The 16,233-nt window shown below is 38.9% G+C and overlaps 4 protein-coding genes across 6 annotated transcripts in view; 1 reads left to right on the top strand and 3 right to left on the bottom strand.

The window, feature by feature from the left end:
- The window catches only part of rab3b (RAB3B, member RAS oncogene family), a 346,193-nt gene extending 344,621 nt beyond the window's left edge, over positions 1-1,572 (bottom strand). The window contains exons 1-2 of one of the 2 annotated variants that reach the window (XR_014536430.1): positions 1,450-1,572; positions 709-933 (exon numbers count right to left, since the gene is read on the bottom strand). Coding sequence is in view for 1 of the 2 variants with exons in the window: in XM_083559446.1 (XP_083415572.1) it covers positions 709-933 (225 nt within the window). In the remaining variant the exon portion in view is untranslated. Of the gene's footprint in view, positions 1-708; positions 1,035-1,449 lie in introns of both variants that reach the window. The other variant, XM_083559446.1, reaches the window with a different exon arrangement.
- Positions 1-4,099, top strand: part of nphs2 (NPHS2 stomatin family member, podocin) — a 64,105-nt gene extending 60,006 nt beyond the window's left edge. Inside the window, exon 9 of the mRNA XM_083559329.1 lies at positions 3,938-4,099. The gene's annotated coding sequence lies outside the window, so the exon portion shown is untranslated. The remainder of the gene's footprint in view (positions 1-3,937) is intronic.
- Positions 4,100-4,159: 60 nt separating this feature from the next.
- Positions 4,160-10,986, bottom strand: atpaf1 (ATP synthase mitochondrial F1 complex assembly factor 1). The gene is made up of 10 exons (XM_083558082.1): positions 10,739-10,986; positions 9,711-9,819; positions 9,528-9,575; positions 9,376-9,438; positions 9,228-9,278; positions 8,675-8,722; positions 7,630-7,725; positions 7,436-7,543; positions 5,472-6,087; positions 4,160-4,941 (listed from the first exon to the last, which is right to left on the bottom strand). The coding sequence occupies exons 1-9, from the start codon at positions 10,945-10,947 to the stop codon at positions 5,911-5,913; spliced, it is 909 nt and encodes a 302-aa protein (XP_083414208.1). The 5' UTR covers positions 10,948-10,986; the 3' UTR covers positions 4,160-4,941; positions 5,472-5,910.
- A 2,187-nt stretch (positions 10,987-13,173) lies between these two features.
- Positions 13,174-16,233, bottom strand: part of frem1b (Fras1 related extracellular matrix 1b) — a 37,173-nt gene continuing 34,113 nt past the window's right edge. For both annotated transcript variants that reach the window (XM_083558966.1, XM_083558965.1), the window contains exons 32-35: positions 15,933-16,112; positions 15,720-15,835; positions 15,538-15,623; positions 13,174-13,464 (exon numbers count right to left, since the gene is read on the bottom strand). In XM_083558966.1, coding sequence (XP_083415092.1) covers positions 13,253-13,464; positions 15,538-15,623; positions 15,720-15,835; positions 15,933-16,112 — 594 coding nt within the window. In that variant the 3' untranslated portion in view covers positions 13,174-13,252. The remainder of the gene's footprint in view (positions 13,465-15,537; positions 15,624-15,719; positions 15,836-15,932; positions 16,113-16,233) is intronic.

Raw genomic sequence — 16,233 nt, 5'->3', positions numbered from 1 at the left:
TACAAAGAGGCTCATTTATGAGACGAAAGTCTGCGCCATCGTCTGCGTCATCCTTTCCCCCATCAGCAACTTTGCAGCTGGCTGATGAAGACCTATTTTTACCATCTCTCTCACTCCTGTTCAATGAGCCATGATTACAGCTCTCTTAGCACCGAACGCCAATTTACTTCTATCCTCAGCCTTAAGCGTGTGTTTACTCTCCGATGCCCTCCTCCCTACTCCTTCCTCTCCTCCACACCAAGGAGCAGCTTTAATTGGCTCTGAGCATCATTTTGTCGTGTGCTGCTGTACTGCTGCTATGACAACGAGCACTGATGATGCAAGCAGAAGGAGGCTTTTGCCTGTTTTTTTTTTTTATTATTCTTTTGAATAAAACACTAATCCCATTGACAGTCTGGTACAAGGATGTGACTTTGAAAATGAGGATGCTGGAGACACAGCAGACACGCATCCATGTGTTCCCAGAATAGAACTTTGCACCAAAGGGTGCAGAATGAAGATCTGGCCTGTGGTCCATACTCTCTTCGTATTAAATCCCATTTGTTTGGAGCAAGAGTGTAAATTCACATTGCATATATATATTTTTTATTATTATCTATGCACAGGACAAAAACTAGAAATGTAAAAACGAGGTATGAGAATGAATTCATATATTCAGGTTATCCACATACCAACATGTAATATCCCGATCCTGGTGCTGATACTCACCCAGATTTGGAGCTTGACCCTCTTTTCATTGCGATAAACCGTTTTCACTTTGAAGTCAATGCCAACGGTGCTGACAAACGAGTTGCTGAACGAATCATCCGCATATCGGAACAGGAAGCTGGTTTTGCCCACACTGCTGTTGCCTATAATCAGGAGCTTGAACATGTAGTCGAAGTTCTGGTCGGAACCATCTCTTTGTCCGAGGCGGTGGTCTGCTTTTGCCATCTGCAAACGCACAGATCCAGATGTACACAGGAGTCCAGATGTTGCTCTGTGGCTGTGACAATGATTCCTACAGACTACCAAACGTTTCAGTTCAAGACAGGCTGGGGGGGGGGGGGAGAGAGGCTTGGTCTGGCTTTGTAAAGTACACAACGATCAGCATTTAACACGTCTCTCTCACGTCTAGATGATATGGGATGATATGCATTTCACAGTTCAGTGTATTTTCACTGCAGCAGCTCAGATACTATTATGAATAAAAGGAGAGATTTCCTAAAATAACATCTTGGATTATTATAATAGGCGTTATAAATAATAAGGTGTAAACAATAGGCAGGTGAGAAAAGCTCTCTCTCTCTCTCTCTCTCTCTCTCTCTCACACACACACACACACACACACACACACACACACACTGAACGACGACGTGCACAAATGTCCTGCGTGTAGAAATCATGCACGTCTGATCCTGCACTCTGGGTTAATTAATTAATGGTGATATGATAAAGATGCTCTCGTACCTCAAGTGTGTGAGCTGCTCTCTCTCTCTGTGTCTCTCTCTCTCTGTGTCTCTCTCTCTCTCTCTCTCGCTCTCTCTCTCTCTCTCTCTATCCGTCCTTTCGTCTCGGTGGGGGCAAAACTGCACTGATCAGAGACGAACCGATTTGGACGAATCGATTCGTTTCCGGCTGCGATATTTTGAATGGGTGGAGTGAACCGATTCCTTTCATCCTAGAAAAATCCCAAAATCACATCAAAAAGATGCACCTGTATGTAGATTCTAGAGTGCAGTTTATGCATAATTTAAATTATAGGAATGTTTTGGGGATCGCATATGTCTGTATATATATATATATATATATATATATATAGAGAGAGAGAGAGAGAGAGAGAGAGAGAGAGAGAGAGAGAGAGAGTTTGGGGGCAATTACTTTTATACAATAGGGACAACTTTTTTTCCAAGTAATATATAAAATCATTATTATAAAAATGCATTTTGTATTTACTCAGGTTATCTATATAAATCATTTTAGTGTGTGTGTTTATGTATTAATTAAATTATTGGAATATATATATATATATTGCCAGTTATTGCCACTCGATTGCAGTTGTTCCTGCACTTTGTATTTCTTCGGGTTATCTCTGTGTAATAAAAATATTTGCTTGATGATTTGAATTATTTATGTGTAACAAATATGAAAATAAAAAAATCTATATTTATATCTCTAAGGCTCATCAAGTCCCATACAGAAATTCACTGCCAAAAATCAAACGAATCGAACGACTCAAATGACTCGCGCTCGACAATGCAAACAGGTAGTTCAGAAGAATCGAATCTGTCAAGTGAGTCATAAATTCCTCCATCACTATTGTACAGAGCGAACCTTGGTGGTAATTGCATTTGTTTATTATGACAGTGATAATTCATTTTATGGATGAACCTCTTCACAATGTTAATATTAACTTTAATCACAGCTCATTCATTCTTTCAACATTTCTTTTTGTAAATAATTTAATTAATGTAAATAATTGCAACTGAAGAATCTGAGGAAGGGAGAGCTACCGATCTCTCTCTCTCTCTCTCTCTCTCTCTCTCTCTCTCTCTCTCTCTCTCTCTCTCTCTCTCATTGAACAAGCTCCTGAGGTTCCAGTGACCACTGTTCCTGCCCCTCTCCTTGGATCTGCCTGCTTTGTCCTCAACACCATGCAGTTCCTCCAAGTTTAAACAGTCGTCTGGAGTGATATCTATCATGGAACGACCTGCCCAGTCACCGCACCTCCTGGGATGAACTGCATGACAAGATGAACTAGTGAAGAACATCTTTGGCAAGTTTTACAAGAGACACTGCAAAGAATTTCAGCTGAACGTTTGGAGAAACGAACTGTCTGGATGCTGAGAGCATGTAAAGCTGTTCTTCCATAAAGTGGAACATCTGGACTTTTATAGATTTGTTTGGTGTAGAGATTGCTGCACAGAAAAAAGGCATGTGCCTCTTAAAAACCCTAAAAGACTGTGTGTTTCTATGTACTGTATATATTTTGACACTTTTTTATTTCTGTTCTTCTTGCATTTGCACTATTGGCATTTTGTTACTTATGTCATAAGCTGCTTGAAGGATTCAGAATTAAAATAATATATAAACATGTTAAATAATTCCTAAAGTCCAACAAAGCTTCTATAGAACGACCACTTTGCTCATTTTGATTTACACCTTAGTCTTGATTAAAGAAACCATTTATAATTTCAAAACGAAACCATTTCTTTATGAAGAGACTGTTGGAAGCCGTATTACATCACTATGAAAAGTATTATGCTTTGCCATGCGTTCTCATGAGAGCTCAAATGAATTAATACCCCACTGAGGACTTTTATACTAATAGAATTACGATTAAAACATTAATTTTCCATTTTTTAACATTAAAAACGCAATAAATAAATATTTTAATTCATCTAGCAATAAGGTTCATACATTTACATCACTTGGCAGACACCCTTATTCATAGCGACTTACAATAATCTCATTCATACAAGTGAGCAGTTTAGGATTAAGGGCAAAGCAGAAGGTCATTAAACTCATGACCTTCTAAACAGAAGTTCAATATTTTAACCACTAAGCTTCACCTTCCCCAGATTATATGGGTCTATCTAGGGTTAGGGCTACAAATCTATCAGATATCCATTAAAATACACTAAAATCCAACAGCAAAGCCCAGAGCCGACCACCCTCACATAAACACCATCATAAGTACATGTTCCCAACCTCAATAATGCATGAACGAAGGTATAATATTTTATAATTTGGAAAGATAAAACATTAGTATTGTTACCATTCTTTATCTCGTTATCATGGTGGAGAAAAGGCTGCTTTTAGTGGTCTACAGTGGTCTTATGTGCAACACCTCAAACACATATACATTGGTCAGACATAACATTATGAGCACCTGACTAATATTGTGTTGGCTGGTTTGTTGCTGCTGAAACATTCGTAACCCGTCGAGCATCAACAGCATGAACGTCTTCAGCAGTTTGAGCTACAGGAGATCGTCTGTTGGATCGGACCACATGGACCAGCCTTCGCTCCTCACGTGCATCAATGATCCTCGGCTGCTCGTGACCCTGTCGCTGGTTCACCACTGTTTCTCCCTCAGAGCACTTTTGATTTAATGTGAAGTAATTATTACTGAAGTAAAAACTATTTTTTGTCCATTTTTTTTAACTGTCACATTAAATTTGTTACACAAATATCTGTACTTGACTTTTTACACTTGCAAATCAGACGTTAGTTTTAATCTATTTGGTGACACAATCAAATTTTTTTCTTCTTATTGCGCACCGTTTTTAATCCACGGGTGTATAATGTCCTGTCTTTCACACACCACAGATGTAGACTAGTTTATGAAGCTCACAATGAGCAGTCAGAAGGCAGTAAGAAGTCTGGGGGTAACGTGGATGAGACAGAGGGAGTCAGTGATGGAAACATGACTGAGAACAGAGACATTCCTGATCATCTTTTCTCTGCTGGTGTTCTATATGGTGGATCTTCAGCCTGCATACATTCATTAGAGAACATTTGAAATGATTTTGTATCAATATATTATGATGTGAGGTTCAGTTACAGCGTGACACTAAAACAGGTAGTAATAATCACTACTTTTTACTGAAGTACACGTCATAGCCTGAACTTCTTTACTTGAGTAAAAAAGTGCAGTCAGAACTTCACCTTTTACCACTTTTAACACATGAGGATCTGCACTTCTACTCCAGTGAAGGATGTGTGGACATCTCTGCTGCAGGAAATACAAGAGCTGCAGTTTTGGAGATGCTCTGACCCAGTCGTCTCGCACTTCATTTGTCCTCCTTCCGACATCCACTTAGAGGACAAAATTTTCACGTGCTGCCTAATAAATATATCCACCTACGAACGGGTGCCACGATAATCAGTGTTATTCACGTTTGGTGTACACACACACACACACAATATATACAGTACAGACCAAAAGTTTGGACACACCTTCTCATTCAAAGAGTTTTCTTTATTTTCATGACTATGAAAATTGTAGATTCACACTGAAGTCATCAAAACTATGAATTAACACGTGTGGAATTATATATGGAATTATATACATAACAAAAAAGTGTGAAACAACTGAAAAATGTCATATTGTAGGTTCTTCAAAGTAGCCACCTTTTGCTTTGATTACTGCTTTGCACACTCTTGGCATTCTCTTGATGAGCTTCAAGAGGTAGTCACCTGAAATGGTCTTCCAACAGTCTTGAAGGAGTTCCCCGAGAGATGCTTGGCACTTGTTGGCCCTTTTGCCTTCACTCTGCGGTCCAGCTCACCCCTAAACCATCTCGATTGGGTTCAGGTCCGGTGACTGTGGAGGCCAGGTCATCTGGTGCAGCACCCCATCACTCTCCTTCTTGGTCAAATAGCCCTTGATGCCTTCAGTGTGACTCTACAATTTTCATAGTCATGAATCAACTCTTTCAGAGTCAACTCTATGAATGAGAAGGTGTGTCCAAACTTTTGGTCTGTACTGTGTATATATATTATATATATATATTTATTAATAAATGGACATTCAGGTGCCATCCAGATGAGGATGGTTCCCTTTCAAGTCTGGTTCCTCTCAAGGTTTCTTGCCATCTCAGAGTGTTTCCTTGCTACATGCCACAGTCACGCTAATTAGGGAACACACTTAGAGACACTAAACTTATACATTCTTTTATACAACTTTGACTCATTAGTGCTTTACATACAAATTGTAAGGCTTTGCGAACTGGAGGTACATGAAATAGACCTCATGACTGATGTAGAAATGAAATCAGACTGCAGAATGACAGCACTAAAGGCTACACTACAGTCAGTTCAGTGCAGGGATCAACGCGAGACAGTTTTTCCCTGCCAGGATGTTCCAGTGCTCTTCCGTTTCATTATGCATGTCTCGTGTGGGCCTCTGTCCCACAGGACCGGGTGTTACTTTGCAGTGACCCTTTGTCCTATCCCGCTCTGCTCGAGCTCTGCAATCACAGACATGTGCTTGAACTCCGCTGGTCTGTGATTGAACGTCTCGACTAGTTGAAAAGTCTCATGCCTTTGAGCTGCATAAAATAACTGCACCTGATTGGCCAAGCACTGAGCTTCATGGACAGTCTGGAAAACAAAAATAAAGAATAGTAACAGATTTGAAAGAAACTAAAGTTAATTTAGATATATATTTATATAGTATATAATTTCTATATAAATTCAGTGGAACCCGGTTACCTCGACAACCCTATTAGGTCGAAGTTTTTGAACTGGAACTGCCAAATTCTCGCTTTGTCTAAACATTTTTTATCGGTTATGTCGAACCCTGATATCTCGAGCACAAGGGGGGAAAAATTTGCCATTTAACGTCGGTTATCTCGGTGCAGCCGCAGAAGAACTCACGAAAGTGGCGGAAAAGTCAAACCTTACAGCTGCTACAGGTGTGCGATGAACGGGAGGCGAAAGCCGCGCTTGGTAGGAGCGCTTTGGGAAGAAAAGAGCAGCCGTTGAGAGAGTGCCGGTGGGAAGACACGTACCGGGATACACATGAGCGATAACAACGACCGCCGTGAACCAACATATACCAACAATAACGGACAGTGAGAGTGTGGAAGTTTAAATAGGAGCTGGTGATGATGCTAAACGAGCACCATATGTGCGCGATTAAAGCCGGGAGCTTCAGAGAAAGCGGCCGAGAAAACACCTGACACGCTGAAGGGGGCCGAAGGGGGCGTGGCAGGTGGATTCCTGACAGATAAACATGTACTGTATGTATTTTTATAGCATGCCTTCATCAAACAAATCGCGGCAACGCTGTTGTGTAAAAAACCTTCAGAAACACGTGCATGCACATTCTCATTTATTAACGCACATCATGTACATAAAGAAATTTCCAGCACGTTAATATACTGCCGCCATTTTGATTTTCGTTTATCGCGATCATCGGTTACCTCGACGCTTTTTGGCGATCCCCTAGGACATCGACATTACCGGGTTCCACTGTATTTAAAATAAAATCACTAATATAAAAATGTCAGTGAATTTAAAGGGGGAAGAAATGCTAAACAAAATTGTTAGTTATTACTACATTTGTGGAAAAACAGTTCACATGAAAAAATTAAATATAAAACTATATTTTGATAAATATATAAAAATCAAATATAATAAATCTTAATTATTATTATTATAAATTATTATATTGATGAAATTGAGCATTTTTTTTAAATGTATTAAATAAATAAATGGAAAAATTGAATTGTATTCATTTGGGTCTAACGAATGTGTTTGTTTTACATTTAATCTAAAAATATTCTTAATATATGTCCGTCACTTAAAGCGTTTGTAACGAAACTCAGATTGTAACTATGTTCCGTACGGTACGAGTACGTGTACCGTTACACCCCGAAATAAAAAGATATACATTTCACTTTTTACACAAATACTTCTCATATAGTCACTTGCTTGTGCTACTCACGATAAACTTGCTATCCTTCTCAGCAGTCATGAGCACGACGTCCTTGTCCTGCTTCAGGTCCGTGTAGTGGTACAGAATCAGCTGGCTCGGCGCGTTCTCTCCCAAAGTCTGGATGGAAAACCAACCGCACACGTGTTAAACTCCAGGCTGAACAATGGGATGCGACTTAATCCGTTTGTAGGATTTCTTTTTACCTGAACATTGATGAAGGAGGTGAAGTGAAGCTCCTGACCAGCCCACTGACCCAGAAAGAATTCGTAGCCTTCTTTCCTGGGCAGAGCGTAAAGGAACTATTGGAGGAACAACATGGCTGATGTTAATTAATACATCAATTCATTAATTAAACTGAAGTAATAAAAAAATGCATTGCAAATATTCTGTTGTAATTTTATACAGCCTATTAAATTGATCAAATTCTAATCAAATCTAATCAACAGATTAGATGCTCTGCTGCGCTCTAATGTGCATGTCACAAGTAAAAAAAAAACCTTCCTCTTTTAATACAGAATGAAGAAAATTCTGAGCTGCTTTGTGCAAGTTTTTTTTTTTAAACAATGCTGCCACCTGGTGGCAAAACTGTTTTATCATCATTTTCTTCAAATAAATCTCAGGAATCCCAGTTTTGGTCCTACACATAAGCTCCACTCCTCTGGGAAGATGTTTCACTAGATTTCAGAAAGTGTGCTAGTGGAGATGAATTCAGCTACAAGGGTGTTAGAAAGGTCAGGTACTGATGTAGGTGAGGAGGCCTGGGGTGCAGTCAGTGTTCACATTCATCCTATTCAATAGTGTTGAGAGAGCAGAGATCTAAAGCATGGGAATCTTCAACATCTTTCCAACCATGAATCCACAAATGGCTGATAAAGTCAGATGTCCCTGTACTTTTGTGCACACAGTGTAGATTGGAAATGTTTGGACCATCACCACAGCTTACTACAAAGGAGCAATGAGCTTCATTCTCATGTATGACATCATCGACGAGGAGTCGTTTTAATGCCGTACAGGACTCGCGAGTTCATATTAAAAAAATCTGATGTCCCAATGCTTTTATTGTGTTTATTATCTTTTTTGGTCCAAATGATCCAAATTGGAAATCATCAGTCTTATAGCTCAGTGTGGCAGCTGGCTGTGTTCTCATTTGCCTAAACAGACAATAGACTGAATGCTGGCTAGATAAAAAGGGTCAAAGGATGATTAAATAAACACGTCCGTCAAGTATATTATTCTTGTATCTCTTACCATTGGGCACAACTTGGCACGGTTGATCATCATCTCAAAAGTCGAGCCCTGAAGTATAAAAAGTGAAATCTTAGCTATATGTTGCTGTCTGACGGTTAGAAGTCGACCGATTCATAGATTTTTGCCGGAATTATCTGCAAAAATCCACAGCGATGGCTAGTTTTTCCGGGTTGCTGTCTCAAGAGCAGCCTCTGGAGGGGAATCACAGACTGTTTATTTGATTCATACATTTTTTTTTTTTTAAGCAACTAAGATGTTTTTCTTTTTTGGAGTGTTTCTTTTTGTTTCAGTTTGAATACATCTCTTTAATCGTCTGCACTATTTATTAATATAATCATTAATTTAGCACATTTTCATGTTTTTTGTTTTTATCCAGTATCCATTTATTGATTAATCGATTATCGAAAAGTACATTACAACCTAGCTATGGAAATCGCTAAAATCCACTATCGGTCGACCTCTAATTAAAATGTGATTTTTTTTTACCAAATATTTTCCAAATACGAATAATATGATTGTGCCCTGAAAAAACTATAGAAATGCGTTTACTTACCGGTATGACAGCACTGATTGTGTCTTTTGTTGAGTAGTAGTTCATCCAAAGCTACACACAGAAATATGTAAAAAATTAACCAAACTATTATGCATGAGCTAAACATGGGCACGATACATACACAGATAAAATAACTAAAACCGGTCACCTCTCCAACTTCAGGACCAGACTTGTCCTTCACCATGTCGAGGTTGAGAATGGAATCTAACGTCTGGAAAAACAAGCAATCCGGAATAAAACGGAGTCACACACAGCCAAATAAACCTTAGTAAAAGATTTGCAGTAATACAGTTTAACGACCTTGTTTTTGGTAAAACCTCCAGGTCCTGCTTGGTCTGTCTTATCTTTCTGGAAGCATGAGAGTGAAAATAGTCCACATTAAAAGACATCAAACAAATATCAGAGTATATTAGAGGAATGTAGGGTACATCAACACAGGTGCAATAAATTAACAAAACCATGCGTGATTTAGTTGCAAGTTACCTCCTGCTCCAAGAATTTAATGAAGTCAGCTTGTTTCGAGTGTCCAACAGGTTCTGTCTTTTTCTCAATGCTCTTCTCAAGTCGAGCTTTGTATTCTTGAGGTTTGGTGCTGGAGAAACAATAAAAGGAAATATAGGATTGATTACACACTACAAGAACTACAATTATTTAGACATATGACATAAGAGTGATTGGTATGAACATCGTATTCCCTGTTTTCTCTTATTATAATCTTCCAGGAGGCTGTTCCACTAGATTTTGGCGTTTGCTTGTGGAGATTCCTTCAGCTACAAGAGTGTTAGTAAAGTCAGTTGCTGATGTACAGTATGTGGAGGCCTGGGGTGCAGTCAGCGTTCACGATCATCATGTTCAATAAGGTTGAGGTCAGAGCTCTATAGCAGGAGATCTTCCATACGTTTGTAGATGTACCTATGTAAAGCACATCAACCCTTGTAAAGCTATGGAGTGATTTGTGATAGTAGAGTATCTGTGAGAGTGAAAGGGAAAGTTTATAGGATTGTGGTGAGACCTGAGATGTTGTATGGTTTAGAGACAGTGGCATTGAGTAAAAGACAGGAGGTGGAACTGGAGGTAGCAGAGCTGAAGATGTTGAGGTTTTCACTTGAAGTGATGACGATGGACAGGATTAGAAATGAGTTTATTAGAGGAACCACGCATAGAGGAGGGGCATGGGGTATATCAGTAGGAGAATGCTGAGGATGGAGGGTGCCAAGAAGTAGGAAAAGAGTAAGACCAAGGAGGAGGTTTATGGATGTGGTGAAGGAAGACATGCAGGTAGTTGGTTTGAAAGAGGCAGATGTAAAGGACAGTAGTATGGAGACAGAGGAGCTGCTTTGGCGACCCCTAGCGGGAGCCGGAAAAAGAAGAAGAAGAAATTACAAGTGTAGCATTTATATTATATAATTTATGCTTTATAATTTATGCTTTATAATTTATTTATATGTAAATGAGAAATTATAACCAAGTCTTCCTGTATGACAGTAATACAGATAGCAACCTTGGCTTACCTCCGCAGTTTTCTAATTTTCTCCTCATATTTACTATAATACGGGTTTTCCTCTAATTCTGGCTCCCTTTTCATAGAAAAAGCCCGCAGCTGATTTGACACAAGTCCGGGAATAATAGGTCGGATGCCCGCAGCTCTCACAGCCAACATCCCACGGTACAGACAAGCCATTTGCACCATGGCCGCCGCCATTTTCTCCCCGTCGCACATCAATAGTGTTCCGGGGAAACTGCGGCAGATTATTGGTTCCGCTTACACAAAACCAGCGGGATGGGGAGGAGAAACAAAATTTAGATTTTGATCATAAAATGATCAATTATTCTGATTGGAAGGTCATGAGTTTAAACTCGCCCACTCCAGGGCCTCTGTGCAAGCCCTCATCTTCTCAAATGTATAAATGATATAATTAGATGCAGGTGGCCTTATCCTGAGCGAAGTCTTCTCATTCATACAACTGAGCAGTTATTGGATTAAGAGCATCGCTCAGGTGCACAGGAGTGACAGCTTGGTGTGGCTTGGATTTGAACTCATAAACTTTGGATCCAAAGTCAAATGCCGTAAACACTAAACTACCACCTCTCCCAAGAGATGAAACATATCTGCAAATGCCCTAAATAGTAATGTAATGCAATGTGAAGTCACAGCCGTCCGATCAGAAGTCCAACACCGTAACCACGAGCAACCGCTTAAATAACAGTAATGGAAATAAATAAATAAATGTAAAAATAAAATTCTAGCAATATTATGGTGTAATAGTTAATATAACATTATACATTTGTATAAGTGTACAGTAATATAACACTGGACATTGTTTTACCACAAGTTCTAGATTCTAGTGACCCACAGTGTTCCTAATAAAGCATTATAAAACACTCACTATAAGCATTATGGATACAGTTTTCCATCAGAATGCATGGTTTTGCCTCGGGATGATTTTTGTACATGAACAGATTCATAAGAATAATTGTAAACGTTCATTTTATTTCATCTTCTCCCGCTTATCTGTAATTCGGGTCGCAGGGGCAGCAGTCTAAGCAGATTCCCCAGACACTTCTCTGTGTCCAGGGATCGGGCTGTCAAGGCCCCCGCCTTTAACTGCTGCCCAATCCTCTCAGCACCCTTACGGTCCCTCCTGCAGGTGGTGAGCCCACGGAAAGGCGGCCCCACGTCACTCCAAATTTCTATATACGATCAGATTTAAAAGTTTTCTTAGCACATTATCTGTGTAAATCTTTGAGAGAATGTCCATTGTTAAAAGCGCTATACAAATAAAAATAAATGTAATTTAATTTCAGCCCTCACATCACATGCTGCCAGGGTCAAAGAAACCTGCCATGAGGTCTTCAGAATCTGCAGTGCACGTGCCGTATCTTAGTATACATGAGCAAGAAGCTGTTGCTTTAACCAATCAGATTGCGAGTTGAAGGCACTGGGGGCATCTAGCAGGCATACAATAACGTCAACATTTTCACGCCTTTTTATTGGACGGTCAGAGAGTGCACTAGTCAGATCTATCATTGTGGCATATCAGCAGGTTATTTCCATTTAACTGTATCAGTTGTTGTGGCATCTATGAACGCTGATTTCACCACTTTGGCAAATATTGACCAGTTCACCACATTGTGTTTTATTTATTAAATACAGAAAATTACAGTGAAACAATATATAAACATTTAAAGATACAACCCTAATTCCAAAATCACTGTGTTAAATGTAAATTAAAACAGAATGCAATGATTCGCAAAGCTCATAAATCCATGTTTTATTCACAATAAAACAATAAACATATCAGAATGTTTAAAATGAATATATATATATATATATATATATATATATATATATATATATATATATATATATATATATATATATATATATATATATATACCATTTTAAAGAACAAAAATAAGGTCATTTTAAATTTGATGGCTGCAACAAGTCACTAAAAAAAATCTGGAACAAGGCCATGTTTACCGCCGTGTAGCATCACGTCTTTTGTCCGTATAAATCTGACAACTGAAGAGACCAGTACTAAAGTTTTTTGGGAGAGGAATGTTGTCCCATATCAAAATCAAATCAATCAAATCAAATCAAATTTTATATCATATTTTATTTATGATATGTGTCTGATACAGATATGATAAATAAAATACTAGCTGCCTAACAGCATTTATTGCTCTAAAACCTGTATTATTGAATTCAAAATGACCTTATTTTTTCCCTAAAAATGGTACATTTCCTCAGTTTAAACATTTGCTATGTTTTCTATGTTTTATTGTGAATAAAAAAAAATCACAATTTTGTGGGTTTGTGAGATTTGCAAATTTGTTTTTATTTACATTTTACACTGTGTACCTAATGTTTAGGATTTGGGATTGTACATATTCTGGTAAATAATGTAGTCATTGTAAAATAAACCAGATGTACAGCCTCATATTATATATCAAATATTTATTTATGGTTTACAAGTTAGAAAACAATGGCATATGTTCAATAAAGATATATTCATTGTCCTCTATATGTTCTCTTCTGCACCTCTTACTGCACAAATATATTTGTATTCTGTTATTGTTGTACAGTTTTCTGTGGTCCATATTTTCTGACCCCGTGCTAGCACACAGCTGTCTGAGGAGCCATAATGATCTGTAGCTGTGTTCTCCTTAAGTTTGGAGAACTTCACTGCTGTCCTGTCAGCCCAAGACCACCGGCCTAGGGATCCAGAAAGTCCTACACACCACACACACAAACACAACAGCCATGATTTAAAGACAGACAGACAGACAGACAGAGTGCATTTTATGTTACAGCCTTATTCACAAATGGATTAAATTAATTATTTTCCTAAAAATTCTACAGACAAAACCCCATAATCACAATGTAAAAAAAGTTTGTTTAAAATCTTTAAAATGTATAAAAAAAAATAATAATAATAAAATTACACATACAGTAAGTATTCACAGTCTTTGCTCAATACTTTGTTGAAGCACCTTTGGCACCAATCACACCCTCAAGTCTTTTTTAGTTTAATGCTACAAGCTTGGCCACCTATTTTTTGGGCAGTTTCTCTCATTCTTCTTTGCAGAACCGCTCAAGCTTAATCAGGTTGGATGGGGAGCGTCGGTGCACAGCCATTTTCAGATCTCTCAGAGATGTTCAATCAGGTTGGAAGTCTGGACTCTGGCTAATCCACTCAAGGACATTCACAGAGTCCTGTAGCCACTTCTTTGTTATCTTGGCTGTGTGCTTTGGGTCGTTGTCCTTTTGGAAGACGAACTTGCCCTAGTCTGAGGTCCAGAGCGCTCTGGTGTAGGTTTTCATCAAATAATGTTTCTGTAAATTGCTGCATTCATCTTTCCCTTGATCCTGACCAGTCTCCTAGTACTTGCTGCTGAAAGATGGTATTGACCAGGTGATGAGCAAAGCCTGGCTTCCTCCAGACATGACCTTTGGCATTTAGGCTAAAGTGGGCCAAAGTCCACCATACAGACCAGATTGGTGGAGTGCTGCAGAGATGGTTATTCTCCTGGAAGGGTCTCCTCTCTCCACAGAGAAACAATATAGCTCTTTTAAAGTAACCATCGGGCTCTTGGTCACCTCCCTCTCATGTGGCCCCCTCCATTAAGAGTACTGGTGGTTCCAAACTTCTTCCATTTACAGATGATAGAGGTCACTGTGCTCATTGGGCCCTTCAATCCTGCCGAAGTTTATTTGTACCCTTCCCCAGATCTGTGCCTGAGGTCTACTGACAATTCCTTGAACTTCATGGCTTGGTTTGTGCTGTAGCTTGGTTTGTGCTCTATAAACAGGTGCATGCCTTTCCAAATCATGTCCAATTTAACTGAATTTACCACTATCAAGCTGTAGAAACATCTCAAACACGATCAGCGGTAACAGGATGAACCTAAGCTCAATTTTGTGTGTCATGACAAAGGCTGTGATACTTATGTTCATGTGATTCTTTTCGTTTTTTAATTTTTGATACAACTGCAAAGATTTTTAAACAGACTACTTTCACTTAGTCATTATGGGGTATTGTTTGTAAAATTCTCAAAATGTAGCGAAAGTGAAGTGCTGTGAATACTGTAAATGCACGGTACATAGAAAGAAATATTTCTGAAAAATACAGGCACACAGCAATGAAATGCAGTTTAGCATCTACCAGAAGTGCAAAATAGAAGAAATTGTGCAAACTGACAAGTGCAGATAAATGTGCAAGTGTAAAAATGTGCATAAACTGTTGAGTAAGTGCAACAAATAAATATAAAGTGTACAAATGGACATATACACACGTGTACAAAATATATGTACACGTGTACAAAAGTTATACACAGTGTATATACAGATGATATCTAGGCTGTTACACAGGCAACAACTGCTTTACAAGATATACAGTGGGTAAAATATTATATTGTGATTACACCGGTCAGGCATAACATTATAACATTATAAGCGGTGAAGTAAAGAATGCTGATGATCTTATCATAATGGCACCTGTTAGTGGGTCAATATATTTATTAGGTAGCAAGTAAACAATAGTTGTTTTGTCAGAAGCAGGAAAAATGGGCGAGCGTAAGGATTTGAGCGAGTTTGACAAATCGTGACGTCTAGACGACTGGGTCAGAGCGTCTCCAAAACTGCAGCTCTTGTGAGATGTTCCTGGTCTGCAGTGGTCAGTATCTGTCAAAAGTGCTCCAAGGAAGGAACAGTGGTGGTGAACCCAATGTTAGGCAGGTGGACATAAAGTTGTGCCTGATCGGTGTATTCTACTGTAGATGTACTGCAAAATGTTGGCGTCCTCACCAATCCAAAATGGTTGTTTTCCAGCAAACCTCCACAGCCATTTCATATGATTCTTCGATCGAACAGTCGTCAAGTGACTGTCAAGACTGGATTTGTAGCATCGGTAAAAAAAAAAACAACTGGTTAAAATACTGACTGCTATAAATATAAATAAAAGAATGCAGGGATTTTGATGAACATACACCGTGCATGCATGCTGAGCATTCTTCCAGCTGGCTACACCCGGGCCCAGGATGTAGCAATGCTTTCTGTAATGGGTCCAACCAGGAGGACAAACAACACTAACAGCCTTTGCAGACTGAAAGGGAAATAAGAGACATTGAGCAGTGTAAATGAGTTATACTAATGCTAATATATATAATCAATTATTTGATTGGCTCACAATCAATAATAACCTTGTGCTGGTAAAGGGCTGAAGTGAAGCCGGTAGAAAATGTGTCTCTCTGGAAGTTCTCCAGCGGTCTGGAGTCAGCAGAAAATTCAGGCCAGTTCCAGATTGGAGTGATCTCAACTTCGGGGTGGACACGAGGCACTGGTATCTTCGTCTCTGGCCTTACAGAAATCAATCTATGGTGCTAAAAGCCAAAAGTGAAAAAGTAGAAATCACACACCACTTCAACACCATGCAGTTTCGAGGTCTGTAAGCGTTATTTAGAGAGCAGACGGTCGTCTGGAGTTATTTCTATCATTGAATGA

This window comes from Silurus aristotelis, assembly GCF_946808225.1.
Source record: "Silurus aristotelis genome assembly, chromosome: 13".
In the NCBI taxonomy this organism is placed as follows: domain Eukaryota; kingdom Metazoa; phylum Chordata; class Actinopteri; order Siluriformes; family Siluridae; genus Silurus; species Silurus aristotelis.
This window is presented reverse-complemented; position numbering and strand designations above follow the sequence as displayed.

Excerpts from the sequence above, each read along its gene's own strand:
- atpaf1 (XM_083558082.1), bottom strand. The coding sequence starts at position 10,947 with ATGTGCGACGGGGAGAAAATGGCGGCGGCCATGGTGCAAATGGCTTGT. Across the intron at positions 9,576-9,710 it reads TTAAATTCTTGGAGCAGGAG|AAAGATAAGACAGACCAAGC; the intron begins GTAACTTGCAAC and ends TCATGCTTCCAG. Across the intron at positions 7,544-7,629 it reads CCTCCTTCATCAATGTTCAG|ACTTTGGGAGAGAACGCGCC; the intron begins GTAAAAAGAAAT and ends TTTTCCATCCAG.